We start from the raw sequence: 26682 nt of genomic DNA, 5'->3' as shown, positions 1-26682 counted from the left end.
GTGTCCTAGGAGGTTGACAGAGGCAGAAAGGTTCTTGTGGTTACCTAGCCTTTCCATCAGAATGAAGATTCAAATGTCAGTAGGGCAGTAGGTAACACCTGCAAACTGTCAAGGAGAAGGATCTCCTGTATCTCACTTCCTGCTGCAGGGGATAGCAATAGTGCAGTGGGGAGGACTGTGGGGAGGACTGCAGAGAGGACCTTGGATAGAGGCAGTGGCTTAGGGCAGTCACTGCATACATATCCTTGACCATGGTCTCAACACCACAAACTGCGTGGCTGCCCCTACAAGACTGTCCTATGTTTATGTACCATGCGGCCATCAACTCAACAGATGCCATTAAGTTAATAACGGCTCTTTGGAAAAAATAAGACACTCACAGTCATAAATGGACATGTCCACTTTGGAGTCATTTTGGTTTCAGAAGCATTAAAATCAGAAACAGGCAGATTTCTTGGCCAAAGAAGTATGATGAGGAGATTGGGAGAAAAATGGAAGTTGGAAGGCATGTCCGATCAAAGGCAGAAGGCACTAAATGGTGAGAACAGAAATATGTGTCTGAAAGCATCTGATAGGTAAAACACAGAGGAAGAAGCAGCTGGTGAATCAGTCAGAGACTGGTGCTCCAAATTTGCAGTGCAAACTCTGTGACACCCTATCGATCCTAATGGGTGCTGGTGTTTTGTGTCTGTTAACGTGTGCTGAGAGATATACTTCTTAATAATAAACTTTCACATGGTTGACAAGAGTAACCCTTTTTCCCCATCTTAGTTTTGCAACCAATCCTAAACATTTTTTAAAAATCTGCCATCTTCAAATTCATACTTTAAAAAATGGGAGAACAGTTTTGTATTAAATATGAATTCTTAATTATTATGTGATGAATCAACATATAAAACTGTACAAAACTGTAGTGATTCATATGACATTTGGATAGATGTAATACTTGTGCAATGATCAAATCAGGTGAAGTTTATCTAACTCCTTAAACAGCTATTATTTCTCTGTGGTAAAAATATTCAAAATAGTTTCTTACAGCTGTGTTGGAAAAAATATAAAGTGTGTTATGGTTGTGTATGGTCATCTTACAGTACATCGCACACCAGAGCTAATTTATGTTCCCTACTTATGACATAGCACACATTGATTAACCTCTATCACCAAATGTGTTCTCCAAGTTTCCAAATCTGTCTGTAGAACTTAAGTAAAAAACACGAACAACCAAACAAAAACTAAACCCCCCCCCCCAAAAAAAAAACCACATCCCCCCTGTTCCCCGTGTGATTCTATATCTGATTTGATGGAACAAGTCTGGATTTGTTCTCTATTTACAAAGCCAGCAAATAGAAGGTTGCAACAGTAAATATAATTATTACAAATACTAATAGGATACTACAAATACTAATATACTACTTCAAATACTAATACAACACTACAAATACTAATACACTACTTCAAATACTAATACAACACTACAAATACTACAATACTACAAATACTAATACAATATTACAAATGCTAATACTTCAAGTACTAATACAACACTACAAATACTAATACAATACTATAAATATTAATATAACACTACAATACTAATACACTATTTCAAATACTAATATAACACTACAAATACTAATACACTACTTCAAATACTAATACAACACTACAAATACTAATACAACACTACAAATACTAATACACTACTTCAAATACTAATACAACACTACAAATACTAATATAACACTACAAATACTAATACAACACTACAAATACTAATACACTACTTCAAATACTAATACAACACTACAAATACTAATATAACACTACAAATACTAATACAACACTACAAATACTAATACACTACTTCAAATACTAATACAACACTACAAATACTAATATAACACTACAAATACTAATACAACACTACAAATACTAATACACTACTTCAAATACTAATACAACACTACAAATACTAATATAACACTACAAATACTAATACAACACTACCAATATTAATATAATACTATAAGTACTAATATATACTATGGTCATTACAGTATAATATTTCAATGGGAACATAATTGAGTCATTAGTATTTGACAACCCCATCTTTTTAAACAATACACAGATTGTGTAGAGAGCTAGTCCCAGGAATGACTGTGTTGCATTAAGCTTGTTTATTTTTCTTCCCTGTGTAAGATCTTACTTGTCTCTGGATGAAATTCAAGTGTGGCTCTTGAGCTGGTGGGGGTGGCTCCTGAGCCTTGTTATCACGGATAGGAATGCCCCCAGGGTATTGTTAGAGCCACAGTGTCAAGTATGATGGTGACACTCTCAGCCCCAAGTCCTCTCTCAGGCAATGGCAAGATGTTTTCATGTCTTGGCCCCACTGACATCTTTGATCACCTCCTGATCTGAGCTGTTGGTCACGACCTCAAATGGAGTGATAGAACCAAGTGTGGGGTTATGAAAACTCTGACACCAGTAAAAGGTTTCTGAACGCGCAGTGACCAGAATAATGAAAACTGGAAGGTGTGATAAAGCTGTGGTGTTTCTGGCAGTGCTAGTGTTGGATCGTTCTGTGTCGTGGCCGCACTGGTTCCGAACAAATAACATGGACACGTGGCACCGCATGTGATGCCCCAGGTCATGTGACCATAAGCGTGCTACACAACACTCCTTGACTCAAAGTCAAAACTATGGAGTGCTGTGAATCTCAATTCTTTTCCCTGCACATACAAAAATTTTCACTCTTGCAGAAATTTAATTATAAATTACTTATAAGAAATAAAACTTTGGAGTGGGTGAGACAGCCCAGGAACTAAGAATACAGTCTGCTCTTCCAGAGGATCAGGTTTAATTCCCAACACACATATCAGTCCCAACAGTCCCAGGGCCTCCAACACCCTCTTTGGTGTCTGCAGACATGAGACTCACATGTATAGTAGTCAGTCATGCATGAGGGCAGATAATCCCAAACAGAAAAATAAATAAAAATTAAAAAAAATCTTAAAACACAAGGACATTTAAATATTTTCCTCTTGTCATTCCTCAGAATATAAGTATCAGATTCATCTATCTTTAGATTGTGTTATGTTAGAATTCTGGCTTTTGGAAACTGCTATTTTTGCTGCTGGCTTGAATTGCACACCAAAAAAAAAAAAAAAAAAAAATGTATATCATTACATGAAAATTGGCTTGGAATTACATCAGAATTTTCCAAAATTTCTCAAACGGTCCTAAACACATTTCTGTCATGTCATGCTTCATGTTTACATGAAACAGTATTAAATTTCATTTGCTTTCTTAATTTGAACAGAGGAATGTTTAGGGGGGGTTGTTTGCTTGTTTAAGAGGCACAGGGAAGCTGGGCTAGAAAGGGGAGAGGTCTGATTATTGACTGGGTGCCAGGCACTGGAAACCCATGTCCTCACCCGAGTGCTTTAACCTCCTGAGGATGAACTTGGACAGGTTACCCTAACCTCCCTCCTGTAGCTCTTCCTTCGATATCTTTTATGTTGTTATTCATTTCTTGGCAGGGTTTAGTCCCTTTTCCTGCCCACGAGCATGAACACTTCCTACATTTCCTTTTGTAAGTAGCTACGCCTGGGCGAATAACTGACGGCCAGTGTGACTGTTCAAGGGAACGAGGTTCCCCGAACAGCCTTCATTTCAGTCAGGACTGAATGGTGAACACCATCTGCAGTGGAGTCCCTGGAGCCACCTGTCCTGGGCACCTGCAGCAGGGCCGCCCCTCGGGTCACCTGCTCAGCCTGGTAGTATCTTCCTGTCGTGTTTTTGGGAGCTGAGGCATCAGAGGTCTTCATTCGCAGTTGGATATTTCTGTCCATGGATGGTATGTTGCTGACAGTGTCAATCTCTCTCTTTAGTCTCAACCTTAGGTTTGAACAATGACCATTGGGCAACTTGAATTGGTTGTGGGTCTTCTCAAGGTTGTCTTTCCTGGTTTCGCCTGCTAGGCCCTTTCTTGTAAGGCTAGCGTCGCCATCCCTAACAGGTGGTATAAAGCCAAAGGAAGCCACGAGAACCCCTGAGGTATCTTCTGTGCTTCCTGCCTACCTCTGGCATATTCTTCTGAACGGCTTCTTCCTTGCTTGGATCACGGCTGGCTTGTTTCTTTAAAACTGCCCAGTAGGACCCTCCCAAATAGAAGCCTTTTCTAGTTTCTCAACCTGCTGGTCAGTCCCCAAAGATTCCTTCATTCCAATTAGCCAGCTGCCTTACCCGCCTGCAGTCCCACTGATGAAGGCCTGGCAGAGTTCTCTCATGGCCTTCCCAGTGTGCCAACCCCCAGCAATTCTCCAGCCAGCTTCTCCACCCCAGACACGCTTGGGCCAAGCTGGGTCTGAGCTGAACCGACAGATTCAGGAATTTCTTATCAAATGGCAAGATCAGAGCCATAAGGAGGACCCAATGGGACTTTGGGGACATGGAACCTTCTGGGTTCCTTCAGCACTCCTCTTTTCTCCATTTTCTTTCACCTTTCCATTGGACACCATGAGTTTTTTGTTTTTCCTCCAAAGGTAAAAATATTGCAGTTGAATTTCCGTTTCCTGTTTAACTTGTGATTAAAAAAAAAAAAAAACCCAACTAAAACAAAAAAAGAAACAAAAGAAAACAGAACCCTGCAGATTTAACTAAGGATAAAAATAGCTACGCTGTCTTAAAGTCATTAAGTGAACATAACTGGCTCTTGGTGATCTCCGGCTATCTGGAAGCTGCCATCTGTCACCACCCTCTGTCCTCATGCAGAGGCGAGACAGTCGGAACAAGGATTCAGTGCTTAATGGAACCTTGAGAGTAAGTGCTCCCACGTGCTCATCAAACCTGCCTCTCCCAGCAGCTGTCACTGAGTGGTTCAGTAGCCCTCTGCCCACCACTGCTTTTTGCATAAACAGGTCTGCAGGAGTGCCAGGAGAGCCTTGAAGGGCTGAATGTGCGGCCCCATCGGTCCATCCCTGAGCGTACAGCCCCATCGGTCTATCCCTGAGCGTGTGCCCCATCAGCGCCGTCCAGAATGTGCTGCCCCATCAGCGCCTTCCTGAGCATTCATCCCCATCCGCGCCTCCCTGAGCGTGTGCCCCATCAGCACCGTCCCGAATGTGCCGCCCCATGCGCGCGCGCACCTAGGCAGCTCACCTGGCTTTGCTGTGTCCGTTCCAGCACTCCTCATTGTTCGAGGTTCCGGCCGTCACGTGCTCATCCTTGCAGATGGTGTAGGGCAATGCTGACCAGACCTTTTTAGAGAGCTTCAGTTTCTCTTTTATGTCTGTGACCTGATCAAGACACCAAGAAAGAGTGTGAGGAATCTGGTCGGGCTTGGCTCGGCTCTCCGTGTAAGGATGTAACAAACTGAAGGTGAGAGGCCGTGGCACCTAAGCACAACCCACAATGTTTAACGGGAGAGTGAAACCATGCTACAGGACCAACTGCCCAGAAAGCCACCTCTTGCTCCTCCTAGAGAGCACCCAGGCTACTGGCTCTTTGTTTCCTCCCTTCTCTGTCCTGTCCTTTGAATTAAAACCCAAGGAAATGTCCCACCTGCTCTTGGGCCACTCTGCTGCAGAGAGTACCTGTTGCAAACACCCTACATACAAACTTTAGATCGTGTTTCCTAGACATCAGATGGATGCCCCAAAACAATGCACCAAGAGATATAGCACATTTCCCAATGGACATCTTAGTCAGCAATGCTGTTGCTGGCCAGGCGGCTGATGACAAAGGAAGCTTGCTAAGGTAGAGTGGGTTGACACCTGGAGACCTGGGCACATATCTAAGACTTAGGTTCCTGGCCTGGGACATGTGACACACACCCCACTGAAGGAAATGTGACCTGTGGTTGTGTGGGCCCAGAACAGGGTTCTCCATGCTAATGAGGTACCTAGAAGCCCCAAGGGGTTGGCCAATAAGCTTCCCTTCCCAGACATTCCTCCCTGCTAAAGGTACTTAATCTCTGAGAAGTGGCTATGTATCTATTTTCTATTATGAACGGACAATAAGCAGTCTAGAACCGCGGACTGTCTCTTTCATCAAGAACTGCTGTGGGAAGATATGGAGAAGACATTTGACTATTGAGCCGAAGGTTAATTCTCCCGTAGAAGGCCTCTCTGCGTTCCTAGCCACAACTGCCACCAAGCCAAGGACAGTCACCTGAGACAAGCTAGAATTCCTTCTGCTCCCAATCCCTGGCCCCAGGCTGGATGCCATCCTCAGCCTGTGGGTCCCCTGATTCTGTTCTCGGTTCTTTTGTGCCTCCCAGTGGCTCTGCCTGGATGTCCAAGAGTCTGATAACCCTACAACCCTGACCTCATCACAGACCCAGGGACCCCCTGAACCAGTTCCAGCATTCCAACATCTCAGTTTGCGATTTCCCACCCCGGAGCGGTGTCTTAGTGCTGCCTTACAGCCCAGCACCCATCTGAGATGAACACAGTCAAACTCTCAGCATGCCCTGAGGTGGGTGGAACACAGACCCACAATGACCTCTGCTGTAGTTCAGTGGACAGGCTCACACAGAATACATTTGGGGGATGAGCCGTAAACCCAGTCCAACACAAAATCGCTAGTACCCAAAGATGAAAGCCAGTCTAACCACAAGCAGCCGGTGTAGCTCCAAGGGCTGCAGTACTCAGTACTCAATACTCAATACCACTGTCAGAGGTTTTGTTTTTCAAGCTTAGCCCTGACCCTCCTATCTGTGGGAAAGGGAGGGGTAAGGATCTGATGCCAGGTTGACACCATCACGGACATCCATTTCTTTTATTTGATGCCTAGCCATTCTTTACCATCAATGAGAGAATGCATAGATGGATATGATGCATCGGCTACAGGTTGCGTTGGGTCCTCACGAGTTAGCATTCTTAAAGTTCTGACCCAGAGCACCCTAGGATGTGTTTCGATTTTGAGGTGGTCTTTTTACAGTGGCAAGGAAGTAGACGTGAGCCAATTTAAATAGTCCCTAGGTCAGGCGGGATGGGGGGAGGATGTGGGCACAGAGAGGGAGAGGGAGGAGGAGGTAGCCACTGCAGGACCAGCAGCCATCCTTCCCTGCGGCCATAAGAAGAACCAGTGAGCACACACCGGGGTGTCAGGCTTCTTGCTTCCCAGGCTCCCAGTTAAGACTCAGACTCAATGTTCCGTGCATCCAAAAGTCCACATGCAGCACAAGGGCCTCATCACGCTCCAGTCAGCAGGCTCCTTTGCCCCTTCCCATCCCTAGGCTTGCTGAGGTAGGGATAGGGTTGGAAACCATCTTATCCTCAGGGGTCAAAAATGACCAAGTGATCATTCATCTTGGCTTTCAACTTAGGGGACTCAGGATGCTAAAGGTATAGGAAAAACAACAACAACAACAACAACAACAACAACAAAACCCGGACAAAGCCAAGGATGAGTTAGTGACATGTCTTCACAACTTTGCTTGGTAAATGTTCACTGAGATATTGGTTTTAATTATCCTATTCTGTTATGATTTCATATTATACTCCTGGGGGTCACAGTGAAGGCTGCTCTGAGGCATGGAACTGTCCTTGGCTGTGTCAAGAGCCCTTCATGAAGACGGGGCGTGGAGCTTCCCTGATTCGCTCACTGTGCCACAGTTTTACAACCAGGGCTTGTTCTCTCTGGCATTTTGGTAGCTGAACGTTTTCATTGTGCAAATTCAAGGAGATAACAGCAAAGGAGAGGCGAGAAATGTAAATGGTGTTTTAACATTCTGCATGAACACCGGGCGATTCACCTGCAGCCGGCAAAGTCGAGGCACACGGCAAAATGGACCCTATTAGCTACCAGGAAAGGACAGGCCTGCGATGGGAAAGGGTGCAGGAATGACGGGAAATTATTTCCAATTTCAGGGAAGTTGTTCCAGTTCTCACATTCTTTAGAAAGACTTATCTAATCCCCACTTGCTGTTTTGATCTCCGAGTAACACACTTTACTGCTCGGCCAGAGCTCCGAGGTGTCTGTTGTGTTTTCCCGGAACAGAAGAGCGTGCGGCTGTGAAGGTAAGCTTTATGTTCTAAGTTCTCCAGAACAAATGCATTATGGATGGTCACAGTAATCTGACTCACTCCACGACACAGACACGATGCAGACAGAGGCCTGTGGTCATTATAACAGCTCCCCTCTCTTTCTTTGAATTCCAGATGAGCTATTTTTGGTTGCATCCTAACAGCATTCATAAGGACCAGAGGCCCAGCAGTACAGGACAAGCACTCCTCTGACGGCATGAATGTTTCTGCCTATTTTTATTGACATTCTGAAGAACCAGCTTGCCGTTCTGTAGGAACCTGATCCAAATATATGCAGTTGAGGTTCACAGAGAAAACCTAAGCCATGTTTTATTTTAAATTTATATTAAATGTGGAGTTTATTTTTGACACTTTGAACTCCCACCTTTCTTGAGCCATATCTAGTTTAAGGCTCTTGAAGATGTCTATGACTCTTGAAGATGTCTATGAAAAGTTGACCCCACGGGATGACCGAGGAGTCATTCCTCCATCCGGTCTAATGGCACTCAGGAGCCAACAGCACGGAGAGTCAGGCTGTGAGGCAAAATAGTCGGGAAAGCCAGAGACGTGTAAAACCAAGGGATACATAGAAAAGAACATTCAGTCTCTTTCATTTGATGGTCTCACTTGGGAAATAAGCTCACCCGAATGTTTAACTCAAATCTCATGAAATTTCTGACTTAACTTCCAATTTACAGCAGGCACTGGGGACAGAAGAAGAAACTGAACAGGAGCATAAATAAATGATCAGACGCATCCGGTGAATGAGACATTACATAAAACAACTGGTCTCAACTCCTCAAAAGAGCAGGAGTAAATAAATAAATCAATAAAGGCAGGAAGACTGTTCTAGATGAAAAGAAACGCCACGAAACATCCCAACCAAATGCCCCATGGAAGACCTTGTTTTGGTCTTAGATTTGAAGGCAGGTGCTCTGCTGTAGGAGAGTTTTGAGATAATGGAGCGATTTTGTATATAGGAGAGATATCAGTTGAGAATTTGAATTACTGCTAATTTTCTCGAATGTAGTAATGATTGTGAGGCTGCGAGGAAGTCTCTTTTAAGAGCCTCACACTGAGATATTTAGGGATAAAATGTCCTTATGGCTTTTATTTACTTGAAAAGAGCAAACAAAGCCAAAGCGAGTCCTGACTGAACCCATCAGAGAAGGGTGTTAATGCTGATCTTCTTTGCAGCCACTTCAGGAAGTGTTTGAAAAAGTAAAAGTGCTGAACCGTTTGGGGGAAGTAAAGTCATCTTGTCAGGGGTGTGGCTGTTAGGATCCTACCTAGAAGTCACTGGCTCAGCATGTGATAGGCGCTCTCAAGCCACTAAGCCTTTCAAAGCGAGCTGTACAACTTCATCCTGCCAAACAATTGATGCCACACCCTGGGCACAGCAGGGACACAGAGGTCTCGAGCAGTTAAAACTGTCTTTCGTATATGATTTTGTATGACTCAGGCTGAAAACACCGACACTCATGTTTCTGCTTTTAAAATGTAAAATCGCAAAGAGGGACCAAGCCTTCCTAATATCCCATGCAGAGGTAAGGTGCCAGCCAGGCTGCATGGAGACATTTTTCAGCAGTAAGATGGAAGGGGTAAATCTTCCACAATAGAAAGCGTGGCACTGGGGCATTGTGTATGTGGGTCCATGCCTGCATGGGTGAGACTCTGTGGTTTTCATTAACTCGTTAAATGGGAAAATGAGTTAAAAGAGTCTTTTGAAGGGAAAGGTTGGGTTTCTTTCAAACAACGAAAGCGCATGAGAACAATGGGGTGGTGGGTTGAATGCAGAAGTACTTGCTTGGTCATGAATTTGTTCTAAGGCCCTTCTGGATATTCCAGACTCTGCACAACACTGAGTCTTGTGTGTTTGTTACATCTACATGCACACCCCTGATAACGTGTAACTTATGAGTTACTCATATTAAGAACTGGCAATAGCTAATAACAAAATGGAACTATGGCAGTAGGATATTATAGTGACAGTTAGGAGAGCACTTTACTGTGCTGTACTGATGCTTCCTGCCATGATACTGAGGGTGACGCAGCTGATGCGAGATAGGGATGTAGGTATCTTGTCCTGTTGGGCTGCTGTGGAGTGTTTCCTGATTCCTGAGAAGTAGCATCTGCTTTGAGTGTCCCCTGGTCACAGTCATTACAATGTACCATTAGATACTGGATATTACAGTGTACCATTAGATACTGGACATTACAATGTACTATTAAATACTAGATATTACAGTGTACTATTTGATACTAGATACTGAGATGTACCATTAGATACTGGATGTTACAGTGTATCATTATATACTGAATATTACAGTGTATCATTAGATACTGGATGTTACAGTGTATTATTAGATAACAGATGTTACAGTGTATATTAGATACCAGAAGTTACAGTGTATCATTAGATACCAGATGTTACAGTGTATCACTAGATACTGGATGTTACAGTGTACTATTAAATAGTAGATAATGGGGAACATCTTGCTTTATCTAGGATGGAAGAGCCCAGTGTGATATGGAATGTTCCTACTCAGAAAAGCATGCAATTTAAAATTTACCAGTTCAAAGCATAATCACCTATAAGTAAATGACATCATAGAAAGTGAACTCATGGATAAAAGGAACTACTCTTCTTATGTTTAAATGTTTATTCTGTGGCTACAGGTGTTTTTGTCTGCATGTATTTCTGTGCATCATATGCATGCTTACTGCCCACGAAGGTCAGACAAGAATATAAGAGACCGGAGTTTCGGAATGATGTGAGCCACCATGCAGGGGCTGGGAACTGAACCTGGGTCCGCCGAAGAGCAGCCAGTGCTCTTAACTGATGAGCCATCACTCCAGCCCTCTTCTCAGGAGCTTAATTTTTAAATTTGACGCCTAGTTGTATATATTTATGGGATGCCATGTGATATTTCAATATGGGCTTGCGTCGTCTCCTACTCAAATCAGGGTCAGCTCATCTCTTCAAACATTTGTCGTTTCTGTGTGGTAGCTGCAGCACACTTGTTCCCTTAAGCTCGCTTTCTATGCCTCTGCAATGTACGAAGTAAAGACAATAAAAATTCTTTGTAACTTATCCTCAGAAGTTTTTGCTTTGCATAGACATACAGCACATAATATATGAGTTATTCTACAATGAAGGCGTATATGATTGCAAGTATCCAAAGTGTCTATGATCCTGAATATTTTTGCTAATGGAAGTACAAGATCCCCCTCCCCCCAAAAAATAGAGAGACTGCCTTCCCATAACACAGGGGCTCACATGACTTACTTAAAATCAGTGACTTGACAAAGAGTTGGTAACATTTAGTGACTTCAGCTTAATGAGACAGGAGGTAGAAAACTATTTTCTTCCAATATGTTGGGGAGTAAGGAAAAGGGGAAAAAGCTTTGGCTGCAGTCCCTCATCAAGTGCCTACGCCTCTGTATAGGTCAAGTTTGGTGCCAGGATGAGGCTGTAAAGATGGCCGCCCTTGGACAATGGGCAGAGGCACTGTTTGGTGGGTGCAGATAGGTCTGCCGTAGACACAGTTCTGAGGAAGTGGAAGGCTGTGTGAGCCTAAATTCCAATTTGTCTGGAAGCCTTTCTGGGGAATACTATATTCCCTCCTAAGCAAGTAAGGCTTTGCTGATATTTTCTCTTTGTGACTGTTGAATTCCACCATGGGAGCAATTAGGGAACCAGATAATTAGTAATTCTATCCAGAGGGCTTAAAACTAAAAACGTGTCCTCTCGGTTTTCATTCCGCACGATGATTTTATGACTTTTATCCATGCGGAATGGCTGCTTGCAGCCTCTGTTCTGGACTTCGACTATGCTTACTAAGGAGCCACTGGGTAGTCATGGTTCCCAGGGAACATCTGCTCCGTGAACCAAGACTCAGCAGACAGCACTTAGTGTACATCGGGTACTTAATAAATATTTGTCGAGTGAACATATACATGAACGACATTGCCAGTTATCTGCTAAGGGAAGTAAGATTTTAAAAACACACACACACATACACACACACACACACACACACATCTGTCAGCAACTGCTATCCAGACTTTGGAGAGTCAGAGAGATGTGGGCGAATTTAGTCAGGGTTACCAACTGAGCTGGAGATCTCAAATGATCCTTCCATCCTCTAAGTTGGACTACAATGAGAAATCATCATAGACGTCATTGCGGTTGTGACTTAAATGTGGTCTGGGAGGAAAGTTCCAGGGATCATAATGGTAGTCCTGGCTTGTGGATAAATCATGAGAATTTATGTAAAAATGGAACGGCTTCCACCTTAAGTCATCTTTGGGATCTCGCACAGTATTCGAGGTAGCTTCTCTTTGGTTTTGTAAGCAAAAGATCTGCCATGTTCTCACTGGGGCTGTGCTCCAGCTTTGTAATCACTGATCCAGTGAGAATTACTTCTTGGAGCACATGTGACTTTGTTCTTCTTGGAGGGATTTGCTCATGGCTGCCTGTCCATTCACCAAGACTCTAAGTCTGTTTACCTGGAACCCCTTCCTTCATCAGGATCTGTCCCAGACAGCCGCAGTGAAAGGAATACCTACCTGCTGCCCTACATCAATCATCCCTGGACCAGGATCTATTCTCCTTGCTACCTGTTGTGAGCAGTTAGCCTCATGCCCTGTTTACTTATGACTTAAGAAGAATTTCAGTGTGCTTACTTCATCTGTATAAAAACATAATGTAATCAGATGTAAATAATATATACCTTATCTTTAGAAAAAAATAGGTGATTAATATTTAAAGGGCTATACACTAAATAATATATAATGAGGGGAAAACAATGTAAATATTTTATAGGCTGAAGGTCATTTGTTAGCTTTGGGAAACAGTCTGTTTAAAGAAACAAAGGCAGTCTGGTCCGTCCTCTTCTTGGGTAAATTAAGAGAAATTAAGTATATTAAACCATCTATATAGCTTATGGGTTTAGTAATCTAGTTTCTGAGCAACAACCTTGTCTGAATGTACTTTCAGAAAAGAGTCAGCCCGATTTCTCTACTAACTGTGAAGCCTGCCTCAAGAACCACATCATGTTTGCCCTTCAGGGATGGAACAAGTTCTGTGAACCTGTCTGTAGTGTCTCCCATCCATGTGCAAACACATGGAATCTAGAGCACTTCAGTTTCCTAAATTGCAGAGAGAGAGAGAGAGAGAGAGAGAGAGAGAGAGGCTGTATTTTTCCAACATGGCCAAATATCTGTGGGTAAGATACTCTCAGGCAGAAAACGGGATTTGGTAATGCTCAGTGAGGAAGCGCTGTTGACATTATTTATGTTCTCAAGTTCAAGTCCTTGCCTTCTGATTATGACTCTATCTTTTTATGTTTATTTATTTTTTTATTTTCTGTATATAAGTGCCTGTTTCTGTCATCAGACACAGCAGAAGAGGGCATCAGATCCCATCACAAATAGTTGTGAGCCACCATGTGGTGGCTGGGAATTGAACTCAGGACCTCTGGAAGAGCAGGCAGTGCTCTTAACCACTGAGCCATCTCTCCAGCCCACAACATGGCTCTTAACATCTAACTCAGTCCTTGCCACTTTCAACTTTAAATTTCCCTTTTAAATTGTATGAAACTCTTGGGCATTCATTCCTTTCTTGGTGTCTCGGAGTGTCTCTGTCTGCCCTGCCATGTTTAAGTTTTATAACACTCTGTAGAGGAATTGTTTGAACCATGTTTCCTTTCAGGAGACTTGCAAATAAGTCTTGGGGGTGACAACAGGGACTCTGTTGGATCTAGCCTGTCCTGTCGGTGAACCTGAAGGAAATTCTGCCCACATACCACACCCAGCATTCTATTGTGTCCCCAAGTCACAATGTCACTTAAAAGCAGCTCCGCATTTGGGAACTCGGGGAAAGCGTCTTATTCCCATACCGTGTGACATATTTTCTCTCCTCTAGTATGGCGCTTGAGGCAGTGCTCTTTAAGGAGATACACGCTTGTGCGTTTTGTAGGAAAAAATAGGAAAGATGGAAATCTGGGGGGGGGGGGTGACAAGTTTTGATGGTTCAAAAAGACAATGCTTAGTTCTGTTGGGTTTTGGGGGGGGGGCTGGGGGGAGGTGAGGAGCAGGCAGCAGGGGTGTGGACCGGGAACTGGATGAAAAGTAAAAGTTTAAAGAGCGAATTATCCCCTCTGGCTTCTGGTTTGGAGTTTCTTAGCTGAATGATCACACTCTACAAAGAGCATGACCCCAAGAAGACAGACAGGATCCTCATCAGGCAAAACAATGGTCCTCAAAGTGAATTAAATATTGGCAACCTCAGAGATACCTTCCTATGCTGTTCAGGTTAAAAAAATTTTTTTGGAGATTAAAAAGAAAAGACAGCAAATGTTCTCATTTCATGTTTGTACCTAATGTTCTAATTTTGCCTTGTTGCCTGTGATCTCATGTTCCAGGCAGGAAAGTAGAAAAAGACAGCCACATGTCCTTGGGGAAAAGGCACAACTAGACTGAGATAATACCAATTAAAATCAACAGTCAAGAGAAAAGGGAAATCATTTATTTCCCCCAGAAAGTCTCAGGAAATCAAAGGATCACTTTGCCCAGGTAGCATCTTAATGACAACATCAATTCCTTGAAAATTATGAATGACTTCCAGGAGTGTTATTTGTTATTCAATTGTCAAACTTTACGGCAGAGTTCCTATGTACCAAGGGCTCTAGGAGATTCACAATTTCAGATTTGTCTAGACTCCCTTTCAACGCTGACTGTGACATACACTGGTCTGGAGAAAGAAGACCAGCTGTATGAGCTGAAGCATGTCACTCCTCCTCTTTGTCCCCTTCTTTGTTCTGAGCATCTTCATGGAAATCCTGAGCTCAGACAAGGGGCACGTCCTTCCGTTTCCGTTTGACACTAACACACTGAGGCCCTGGCGCTTTTGCTTTTCTTACACATTCATGGTCTGTGTCTGTGGTTTGTCTTCTCTCGTCCTCAGTCCCTTCTGATCTGTTTCTGACCCCGGGTCTGAGTGACTTCTATTCTCTTATCCTCCGCTTTGGACAATAGGTCTGCTCTTAGCTAAGCTCTGGCCTTTGCTCATTTTGTTGATGTTATTTTGGCTGAGTAGACACAGACATCTCCAAGGAGCTGCCATGATCTGTGAATTGTGACAAGAACGGATTCTAAATTAGGTTGTTAGAGATGCGGTCTTCATCATGTAGGACAGGGGGATCTCAGGTGCAGCCTCACACAAGGAGAATGAATTCAATATTTTATCAGTTTTCCGAGGCACGGGAATCAGGCTTGTATTTAAGCCCGAGCTCTGCCCCCTCCATCTTTGCCATAATCATACGATGACAATCTTGGGAGGTTCTTCCTGGTTCAAAGAATGAGTTTCTCTATTTCCTATTGTAGTCAACGGGGTCATGGCTGTGGAATGGGACCTCAAATAAGATCAATCTAGGGATTAATTAGGAAACTAATGATTTTTGTCAATGTAAAAAAAGGTTGAATGTTTTGAGCATCTAGTTTTGCTGAAAAATTTTTTTTGCCAACTGTCCCCCCCCCCCCCACCTCAGCCCCGTGCAACTCCTTCAGAGAGACTTTGGTGACATCCAGGAAATTGAAACAGAGGCCCAATTTCTACTTCTGTATGTGACAGACATAAAAATGATTCTGCTAAGCGCGCAACCTCCTGAAGTTACTCTTAAAATATTGAAATTTCATCTTCAGGAAATGAAACCCAGGATATCACATGCATGTGTGCTAATTAAAAAAGGAGTAAGGTTGTGCAGAGACGGCTCAGCTGGCAAGCGCTTGCCTCTGAAGCAAGACAGCCTGGGGTTTGCCTCCCAGAATCCAAATGAGAACCGTGGCAGGCCCAGCGGCACCCTTGAAGCCTCGGCGCCAGGGAGGTGGAGACAGACAGATCAGGGGGCATGCTGGTCAGTACATCTATCTTAGTGGGTGAGTTCTAAGCCTGCAGAGACACCCCATATGACAGGAGGAGCCTGGGGTGACATCTGCAGTTAGAGCTTCATGTACACCCACATACACGTAAATGCACACACCTGGTTGCCTTCTAGTCTCCATACATACATCTACATATGTGTGCGCACTTGCGCGCCCGCCTGCCCGCACGCGCTTACGCACGCTCGCTCAGCATTTGTCATCTAGTTCGGAATAACTGTCGCTTTCTTTACTCTTCCACAAGACATCTGAGCAGTAGGCATGCTCTCAGGCCTGCTCCTCTGAAGTGGCAGCGGGCTCCTGGAACCGAACAGGAAACAAGAAACATCTTTGGGCTCAGTCGAGCCTGGCGCGGTAGAGCGCCGGCCTTCCTCGCTAAGATCTTAGAAACCAGGTTCCACCCAGCAGCAGGAGCTCACGAAGATGACCGCTCAGGGGAAAGCAGTTTAGAGGCGCCGCTGAAGAGCATTCGCAGGATCGTAGGTGCAAATCAGATTTATCTATATTCTAAAGCCACTTAGGGTAGACGGAGGTTGTCCTAAATCTTTTATGGAATAGGCAATAAAAAGAGCGTAAATCTCTTTCGGATGCGTGGAATTTGATTTATTCCTAACTGTGTAGACTGCTACTGTGTACAGCATAATGAATACTACGTTGGCAACAATTCTTTCATGTCTGTGATACAGCAGAAGGTTTTTCTTTACGCGTTGAGCTGGGAATTGGTTTGAGTTTAATTATCAGTGACCTGGGCTTAATGGAATTCTGAAAACCGGTAGAATCATATTACACACATACACACACACACACACACACATACACACACATACACACACACACACACATACACACACACATACACACACACACACACATACACACACACATACACACACACACACACAGGGGATCACAGCACTCCTGGTGTATAAGCTTTGACTTAAGTATGAGGTCCTGCAAAGGAGAGGAGAGGGGAATGCAGTCAGGGATGGTTCTCATTTTGTCTGTCTTTTAGATATCCTCTTGACACCAGCTCCTTACGGGGTTTCTGTAGAGAGTGTGTTCATAGGCTCCCTCGGGTCTCTGCCATCTGTAGAGATGTTAGTGGTTTCCTCTCCTAGTCTTGAAGGAACACTGTGGTAGGGCTGCTGGTCCTTACATCACACTCCAGTATGTCCTACCTGACAGTGTAATGGCTCGGTTACGTACTTAGTAGACAGTGTAGGAGAGAGGGAGGGAAGGAGGAAGGAAGGAAACTGAGTAGGCAGGAGGGGGTATTTAAATTCTGAATCCTCGGATGAGATTGTAGGTGTGCCCTGTGGCAAAGACCTGTAATCCTGACACTTGAGAGCCTGAGGGTACAGTGGCTGCATTTGGATTGCCATTGGAACGAGCATCTTTTTTGTGGTGTCTGTGAGTAATCAGTTCAGCTACACACATGCACATGCACGCACACATGCACAAACACCCATGTAGAATATACAATGCCCTGAGCATGCAGTAACGGACACATCACAGACCTGCCTTCAATCCAACGACTGCCCCATGGAGCTCACATATTAACAACGAAAGTGTTTAAGGCCTGGGCCCCATGAGGAGAGAGAGCTGATGTATTCTAAAGGAGGAAGTGGGAGTTGATCTGGCACTTGATGGGCCGAGGGACCAGCAGGTGTTCGCTGGCAGAAGATCTGAAATGATTTGTCCATGATGGGACCCTTGAGCTGAGAGAGTTCATAGAAGTGAAGTGTCTCCTACACGGAAGAAAAACTCTGGAGGTACGAGTGCTTCTCTGTGACTTTGGCAAAGTTGTGTAATCTCACTAGGAACTGGTTTCCAGAGGGAAGAGAGCGCCTCCCTCCTGTAAACACACCCTGCTTATCGATTTAATAGTTTTGCAAGCGACTTTACTGTTAGCATTCTTGGGACTGAAAGTTCCTAACGGGGAGACACAACACCACGGGGACAGATGGCATAGGGTAAGTCGACTGCACTTTCTTGGAAATCAAGCTTTTACTCCTGTGAGGTAAATTACCTGTTCCTGGGAGCCATCTGGCTTCTTAAAGATCCAATTTACCCCATGGGGCACCAACCAGGGTACGCCATCTATGCCTCATAGGATTAGATCCAAGAGACACAAGAGCGCTTGACTTTCACCTTTACGTTAGAAGCAGGCGAAGGGGCTAAAGATAGATGTCATGTGTGTCTACCAGGTACAGAGATGTAGGCGATCTATCTACAGCTCCAGCATGAGAAAGACAACCATTCTAAACAAGCAGTGTTTGGTCCCTTGATATTGTGGTGTTCACTAGAAATATAAAGGGAACGATAGGTGTTCCATGCATGTGTGGTTTATAAATTTCCAGTTGACATAATAACAAAGCAAGCTGGAACTAATTTCTAGGATATGTTTGGAGAAAGGCATGCTGGTGTATGCATTGAACCCTGGCACCTGGAAAGCAGAGGCAGTGGGCTCCCTGTGAGTTTGAGACTAGCCTGTTCTCCTAGGGCCAGCAAGGGCTACATAGTGACACCCTGTCTGAAAAAAAGGTAGATAATTGATAATGTCTTAGTCAGGGTTTCTATTCCTGCACAAACATCATGGCCGAGAAGCAAGTTGGGGAGGAAAGGGTTTATTCAGCTTACACTTCCACATGATGTTTATCACCAAAGGAAGTCAGGACTGGAACTCAAGCAGGTCAGGAAGCAGGAGCTGATGCAGAGACCATGGAGGGATGTTACTTACTGGCTTGCTTCCCCTGCCTTGCTCAGCCTGCTTTCTTATACAACCCAGGTCTACCAGCCCAGGGATGGCTCCACCCACAATGGGCTGGGCCCTCCCCCTTGATCACTAGTTGAGAAAATGCCTTACAGCTGGATCTAATGGAGGCATCTCCTCAACTGAGGCTCCTTTCTCTGTGATAACTCCAGCTGTGTCAAGTTAACACAAAACCAGCCAGTACAGATAATATACTTGATTTAATCCAGCATACCCGAGATGTCATCACTTTATCATATAGCAATGGGACATGCCATATTCTTTTTGGTACTAAGTCTTTGCAATCTGGCTTGCACTGTAAACCTACAATCAATCTCAATTTAGTTTAAGACATTTCCACAAGAGGCTGCGACATTGGATGGCCACAGTGCCCCCAGTCAGCGGTCCCAAGTACGTTAGCAAATCACAGAAACTGGGCTGTTGGAGAGACCACATATGATCCAGCCTTCTTCCAGGATGGTTTCCATGTACATAAATGGGAACATGTTGGATTCAGACTTGTGACATCTGTCACTATTTTGCCTACAGACAGGATTTTTTGGCTTACATTTATTTGTTTCTTATTGAAGTATAACCATCATTTAGTAAAGGACACAAATCATAGTCTGATGAACTTCCAGCAAGATGTTCGTGTGACAAGCCACCAAACATATGAGAGTTTTTTCTTAAAAGTAGATATTTTTAAAATGTGTTTTATTTTTAACTCTCTCTCTCTCTCTCTCTCTCTCTCTCTCTCTCTCTCTCTCTCTCTCTCTCTCTCTCTCTGTGTGTGTGTGTGTGTGCTGAGAGGTACCTGCAGAGGTCGGAAGGGGGTATTTGATGCTCTACAACAGGAGTTACAGGATGCCGTGAGCTTCCTGACATGAACGGTCTGTAAAGCAGCAAAGATTCATAATTGCTAAGCCATCTCTTCAGCCTCTGAAAGCTCTTAGATAGAAAAATCTGTTTAAATTTTTTTTTCTTCAATCTTCTTGCCTTATGTCTCCATGGAGGAGCAGTTACTTATCAAGTCACTGCAGTTGGGGATTATAAGTAATTTTGGACCAAGTGGGTGCACAAATTTAAAGTAAAGAAGCTATCGTAAACGACATTAAAAACTGTAATGAACAGCTTGACAGCTTACCCTTATCCACTCAAGCCAAGAGAACCTCTCTTGCAGGCTGTTAAAACAAAACAAACACCCCATTCTCGCGGTGGCCACCAGATGGCAGTGTTGTTCAACCTTTACCCTCCGCCCCCTCCGTACTCTCCCCCCACCACCTTGTCCCAGGGAATAAAACTGTAGATTGTTCCGCTGCGTATTAAACTGACAACCCTGTTATTTTAAACTTGAAACTGACAGGCTGTTATTTTAATGAGGTCTGCCAGAGCCAAGGTTAACCAAAGCTTTATTTCCCTACAAAACGTTAAGGCCACAGTTCTAAAAGGGGGCTGTGAAATTTTATGTTTTTGATACTTGTTCTGACCGTACAAGTTCTAAGGTATTTTTGACGAGGAAAGCTACATGACGAATATAGACGTATGTTTATAGAGAGCCGAATCCGGCATTACAGCCAGCTCACTTTTCTCCCAACAGGTCTTTGTACTTGAAGTTATATTGTTGCAGAGAAGAGAAAAACGATTTTTTAAAAACACTTATCCATTTTGGTCTACTTTGAAGCCCAAGTGTATATTTTTAGCACTTTGACTTTCTAACTTAATGAGTCAAAGGGAAATTTGCAGCTTATTTCAATTTCATTAATATTCCAAATGAAATCAAGGGTGGTATTTGATTATTTCTGTGAAAGAGCTTAGAGCTAGAACACCGAAGGTAAGCTCGGCTGTTCTCGTATAATGGGCGCTTCTCCAGTGCATGATTGTTAATGGCGCTATAATTTATTTCTTTCCCCCTTGAAATGGCTTTTTAGGTTGATCAAGAAAGTATTTTAAATCAGTTGCTAAAAAAAAAAACCATTAGAAACTGCCTTTTCCCAAGTGATTTTTGTTAACATTTTTACACCGTAGCTTTAAACTTGCTTCAAAACTGATTTTAAAATATTTAATCAGTCTTCTTGTGTGGAATCATGATGCACATCCTACACATGCTACGACCACTCTACACTGACAGAATTTACTTGGAATGCAGATGGCCGTCACCTCCTCGTTGACCCACTGGTTAACTCTCCAGACTCCTGCAGATGTTTGACTTCTAAACTGAGCCTCAGATAAATGAGTTTCATGTGTTGCCAATGCCAGTTGAATTCAACAAACACTTCCTGCAGATGTCCTAGGTAGGAGGAGCTGCGCCTGGCATTTCTAAAACTCTAGCTGTTCTTGGGGTCAACCGTGTAATTTGCAGGACCAAATACAACAGTAAATGTGTGGGTTCGTTATTCAACACTGTTGAGAATTTCAACGCGCCGGAGCTGGCGCCATGGCTCTGCAGATAGTGGGACTTGCTGCTGGGTGATGTAGCCTGGGTTTGATCCCCGGAGCCACATGAAGTCGGACGGCAAGAACTGATTCAACAGAGTAGTTGTCTGATCTTAGCCTTTTCAGTTCATTCTCCATCGAACACCCAAGCCAGCAAATGCACATGCGCATGCGCACCCATGTGCGCATGCAAGCAAGAGACCTGAAAGCCCTCAAGGTGGAACCTGTGTCCCTGTCCTGGGCTGTGTGCCCTCGGAGGCCGGCCCAGTTCACCTTCAGCAGGTTATGAACTTGCTGCGTCCTGCTGATAACAGCACTGTTGGTCAGGACACCTGTCAGATCCCGGCAGGGATACCACGTGACTTCCGATGTGCACAGATCTATGGGGACCCTGGTTTAGTGTCACGTCAGCACACACTTGCTGTGTGGCAGATGCCTTGTTAGACTCGTCACTGATATCACACTTGTCAATCATCATGGCCCCAGAGGAACACAAGGAATGGTGTCACCCAGCCTTGGCCACATGGCACACACATCAGAGTTTAGACAGGAGAAGGCACGGGGAGCCACAGTCTGCATCTCACGTGGACTCCAAGCAGCAGAGCACAGAGCAGCAGAGAACTTGTGCATTCCAGAGACCTGGGATCTTAAAAACGATCGAAAACACGGTACAGGAAATGTGGGCGAGAGCAGTTGTTCTGGAAACCTTTGCACCCCTCCCCCAAGTGATTAATCCAAGTTAATTCTCTATATTTCCCTCCACACTTAGTCTAGCACTTCTCCAAACTAGTTCATTTTTGGACTTTTTATATTACCACGTGGTTAGAGTTACTCACTGTCTCTAACCATATTCTCTGTTAGAAGGCTTCATACAAGTAAGAGACCCGTGGCTTACAAGTTAATGGCCCATTCTCCCTCGGAGGCCCAAAACCAGAAGGGACAAGTGCTATTTGCCCAGATGCTCCTTATTTGTACAACAGTGGATTATGAATGTACTTCAGTTCATCTGTTCTTTTTTCTATCATCTATCTATCATCTGTCTGTCTATCATCTGTCTATCATCTATCATCTGTCTGTGTATCATCTATCTATCTATCTACCTATCTATCTATCTATCTATCTATCTATCTATCTATCTACCTCCCCGCCTACCTATCTATAGCTCCTATCATTATATCTCTTGTATGCCTTCTATTTTCTATCATCTTAAATTCTGATTTATTTGCTATTTTGAGATAGTCTCATGTAGCTCAGGCTGGCCCTGAACTCACAATACAGCTGAGAATGCCTTGAACTCTCAAGACTTTTGGCTCCACCTTGTAATTACTGAGATCATGTTTTTCTCAAGGTCCCCCCTTCCTCTCCCTCTCCCATTCTTCCTTCCTTCCTTCCTTCCTTCCTTTCTTCCTTCCTTAACTAGTTTTATTACCTCGTGACCTTCAGCAGCAATAATAATTCTCTGTTTTCTCATTCTGCACAGAGAGTAAATGTCTGCCGGGCCCTTTCTGTGGCATCCCAAGATGGAAGTTCTAAAAGCCCTACCTTGCTTTAAGATGGAAAATGTGTTTCCCTTCTGGATTTTTATTTCATAAAATGGCACAGACTGACTCCTCCCCAGGGCTTCCATGACAAAAGGAAAAAGCCCTCCTTTTGGGTTGTGGATGGAGGTTGGAAATGCAGCCCCACATACTTAAAGGACTGTGTCTAACAGAATCGCTTTAGAATCCTCTCCTGGAGAGATGGTTCCTCTTAAGAAATGGAAAGTAGAAAAGGAAACAAAAGTTTCACCACCTTGCCCCAGGAGCCCACAGGGACTGGCCCGGTCCAGTTCTGCATTTCCCCGCTACACTGTACTTGGGAATACGGCGGAGGAGCCAGGCAGTAAATCTGATCCCAACAAATCCTAAGCACTTGGAGAAATCACCTTTACATTGCAGGTAATTGTAAAAACAGTACCACACGTACTGGAATCCCGGAGATAAAGCACCAGGGGCCTGCTGCTAATAGATTTGGCCGCTGAGCAGGGGCATTGGAGAATAACCACCATCACTCCAGTACAAAGCCTCAGCTGACGGGGCACACAATGTAAATAATTAAGAGCCATGGTTACATCTTCTTAGCCTCGATCTCGAGTTGTTTGTCTGGTCCTTTCGAAAGAGTCATTCGTTACTCCTGATAGAGGAGCACGGGACAGTAACCACTGAACTTCGTGAGAGTGGGGTGCAACCCTTGTGAATGGGGACAGGCTTTAACCATGAGGACCACTGAGAGTTCCCAATTTGATGACTGTGTCTTGGAAGAAAAAGAAAACTAGCTTTGGAAGATAGTGTTTGTTTTCTCGTCTTTTTCCAAATTATTTTCTATATGGCAAGACGTGGTTATCTTTAGTAGAAATCATAGCCAAACATTGAAACATCGAAACAGAGCTGCCTGTGTTTGTAGCTTGAAGGAAGGCCTCCCTGTTTGTCATGGAGGCACTGGGGAAGGCTTGGTTTCTGATTTTTAATGCATTAAAAAGCCATGAAGATTCCAAAGTGGTCTTTAAAATTTAAAAACAAACACCTTTTAAAAATCAAATAGCTAGGACATGTTTGGGAAGGACCTATAATCCTGGAGAACTGAGATGGGGGATTGCATATTTGTGGCTAGCCTGGCTTATATAGGAAGCTACATTCCCACATCTAGCAAGGAAGGGCTAAGCTCATGTTTGACAGAGTTCTTTTTCTGTACAAGATAGGGGTGGGGTTCTGGGGAGTCTCCTGGGGATAAACACAAGCAGGTGTTACTTGTGGGAGGTTCTTAGTGGGGAGACCCCACCACGTCCCCTCTCTCCATGATATATGTGGTCAAGAAAAAAGTCTAAGCTTTAAAAGAGTTGACCTCACGTCCACAACTTGCTTTTGCTTTTCTTGGAGGAGTGTGTCAGCGTTTGTAGTTTGGCTATATAACAGTCCCTCAAGAACAGCCTTAAAACCAATCGGGAGGCAGACGTAGGTGGAGAAGACGGAGACCACTGAAACACTGGGAGGCCACAGAAACTATATCGTGATCTTACAAGCTAAGAAGCCTTTTCCAATCAAATGGCTAGGACGTAGGTGGGCCTGGGGTCCTGTGACTACTAGGAATGTTCATTTCCGACAAATACTCTTGCCCTCAACACACACATCAATGCTAATGCCCAGGAAAGGTGGGAATAGAGACCCAGAAATGGAGCGGGGAAACAAGGCGATCTTCCTGGGCATCCAGCAACCTCAGGTCTGTCTGCTTTTACCATAAAATATTAAAATGTCAACTGTAACATAGCTTCTTCTGCCCTCCTTTTCATTTCTTTTATGACCTCAAGACACTTTTCATGATGAGTGAGGCGCACTGAGTTTTTACACTTTACCTTCTTCATTTAACTTTTTTTGGTGTTCTTATATAGTCATAACTTTGTGCATGATCTAAGCCCTTTACGGGCAACAGGAGTGTCTGAACGGCTGTGCTCATGAATTCTATTAATTATCACCCATTAAACATGATTTCTATGTGAGGTACTTTATCAGGCACAGGAGCTAGAAAGATAAAGAGCACGTTGTATCTCCCTTCAAGGGTCCTGTTCCTGTGGGGAGGTATGCACAACAAAAGCATAGCACAGCGCAAAATTAAAGTTAATAAGAACTGGGGGGAGAAAGGTAGGAGTTCATGTGGAGGGGGCTCAGGGTTTCTATTGTTTTTGTTGTTATTGGTGGTGTGTGCATGTGTGTGTGAGTGTGTATGTGTATGTGTGCATGTGTGTGTGAGTGTGTGTGCGTGTTTCCAACCAAAATGAATGATTTCTGCTTAAAGCCAGTTAAAGTTAGAGGAAACAGGAAAAGATACAGGTACTTTTCACGATAAGGTAGGGAGAGCTTAATGGGTTAAATGAGAGTCAACAAAAAGAGGTACTTGGTAATTCCTAAGAGTTTCAGCTACTTAACAAGCAAACCAATCAATGTCCAGAGAAGGAGGCAGAGGGAGAGCAACATCTTGGATGTCAGGGCACATTCAGTTGGCCAAGAGCTTACTGGTACCTTTAATTACAGGAGTATAGACATCTGCATTGTGTCTCCTAGGCCGCTAAGTAGCTCCTGGTAGATGAGAAGCAGCGGGTGTCTGAGGTACAGAGACCCTAGTACTGCCAAGGGTTTGGGAGAGGTCCTCGTAGGGCTTTATTTGAGCTGAGTCTTGATAAACGGGCTGCTTGGGAGGATGGGCTAGAGTCCATCTTGGAGGAGCCATTTTAGTTACATCTTCAAGAGTAAGCTAGGAATGCCTGTGGGACGGAAGAGTGGGTGGGTCAAGGTCTTACGAACATGAACTTCATACTCAGTGGTCATGTTCATTGAGTCCTCATGGGCTTGGAACATATTTTGCAGTCATTGCAAAGGAAGTGCCTAGATTACAGAAGTAGGAGCTATTGCTAGAGAAGTGGGTGGATCCCAGCAGATCCCATAGGATTGGAAAACCTACAGCAAGCAAGGAGAGCTCATTAGACTGGATCACCTACAGCAAGCAGCAAGACCTTTTTCTTTTGATTACCCATCGAAGGTGACAGAACCACCCAGGTGAGAACACCAAGGGGATGGGCTGATTCTGGGAGTGCTGCCCAGCTGAGCGCTGGTCTGGCTGGTGGTAGCGGGCAGGGCAGGTAGGTCTGCACTGTGCTGGTCATGCATATCACAAGCTAACTGGCAACTCTACATTACACTTTGCACTTTAGTTAGACGCAGCTCCTCAGAACTCTGTTTCCCTCACAAGACACCCTGCTTGCTCAAACCTTTGCCCATGCTACCAAGAAGTAAAATACTTCTCGGTATTTTACCACGCTGGGGGAGATGTCCTTCCTTCCTCCCTTTCCATGTCTGTCTTATTCTTCCAGGCAAAGGTTCTGCAGGCTAAGAGAAGTCGGGGAGGAGGCAGGGCTGAGAGTTTTTTCTATCCATCCGGGTGTTCTACGGTTCCTTCTACTCTTCTGGTTGCAAAGGATAAAGTAGAAATACCGAACAAGGACAAGTCCTCCAATCACCATGTAGTGGAGGATGGCCTCAACCAATCACCATGGAGTAGAGAATACCCTCAGCCAATCACTATGTAGTGGAGGATGACCTCGACCAATCACCATGTAATGGAGGATGGCCTCGAACATGCGATGCTTCTGCTTCTAACTCCTGAATGCTGGAACTTCAGGCACTGTAACGATTGTTTAGTGTACTGCTGAGCCACGCCCAATCCCGTTCTTAGTCCTAAGCTCAGATTGCTTAGTGTTGAATGTCCAACATGAACACTGTGTAAACAGTCATTCCACTGACTTAGTAAATTGCGATGATTTTTATCTTTTAAATGTTTTTTGATCCGGGGTCAATGGAATACACAGATGCGGACCTATGAATACAGAGCTAATGTCTGTGCTCATTAACAGCCCAAGAAGCTTAATTAGTGCGGTCAGGCGACTGGTTGAATGTTCGGTGTTGACAACTTCTGTAATGTTAATTTTCAGTATGT

At 44.0% G+C, this 26682-nt stretch overlaps 1 protein-coding gene across 2 annotated transcripts in view; it reads right to left on the bottom strand.

The window, feature by feature from the left end:
• The window catches only part of GPC6 (glypican 6), a 970157-nt gene that overhangs the window by 14725 nt on the left and 928750 nt on the right, over nt 1-26682 (bottom strand). For both annotated transcript variants that reach the window (XM_080917258.1, XM_080917257.1), the window contains one exon: nt 5161-5297. In XM_080917258.1, the coding sequence (XP_080773384.1) occupies nt 5161-5297 (137 nt within the window). The remainder of the gene's footprint in view (nt 1-5160; nt 5298-26682) is intronic.

Source organism: Micromys minutus (assembly GCF_963924665.1).
Source record: "Micromys minutus genome assembly, chromosome: 5".
Classification (NCBI taxonomy): Eukaryota; Metazoa; Chordata; class Mammalia; order Rodentia; family Muridae; genus Micromys; species Micromys minutus.
This window is presented reverse-complemented; position numbering and strand designations above follow the sequence as displayed.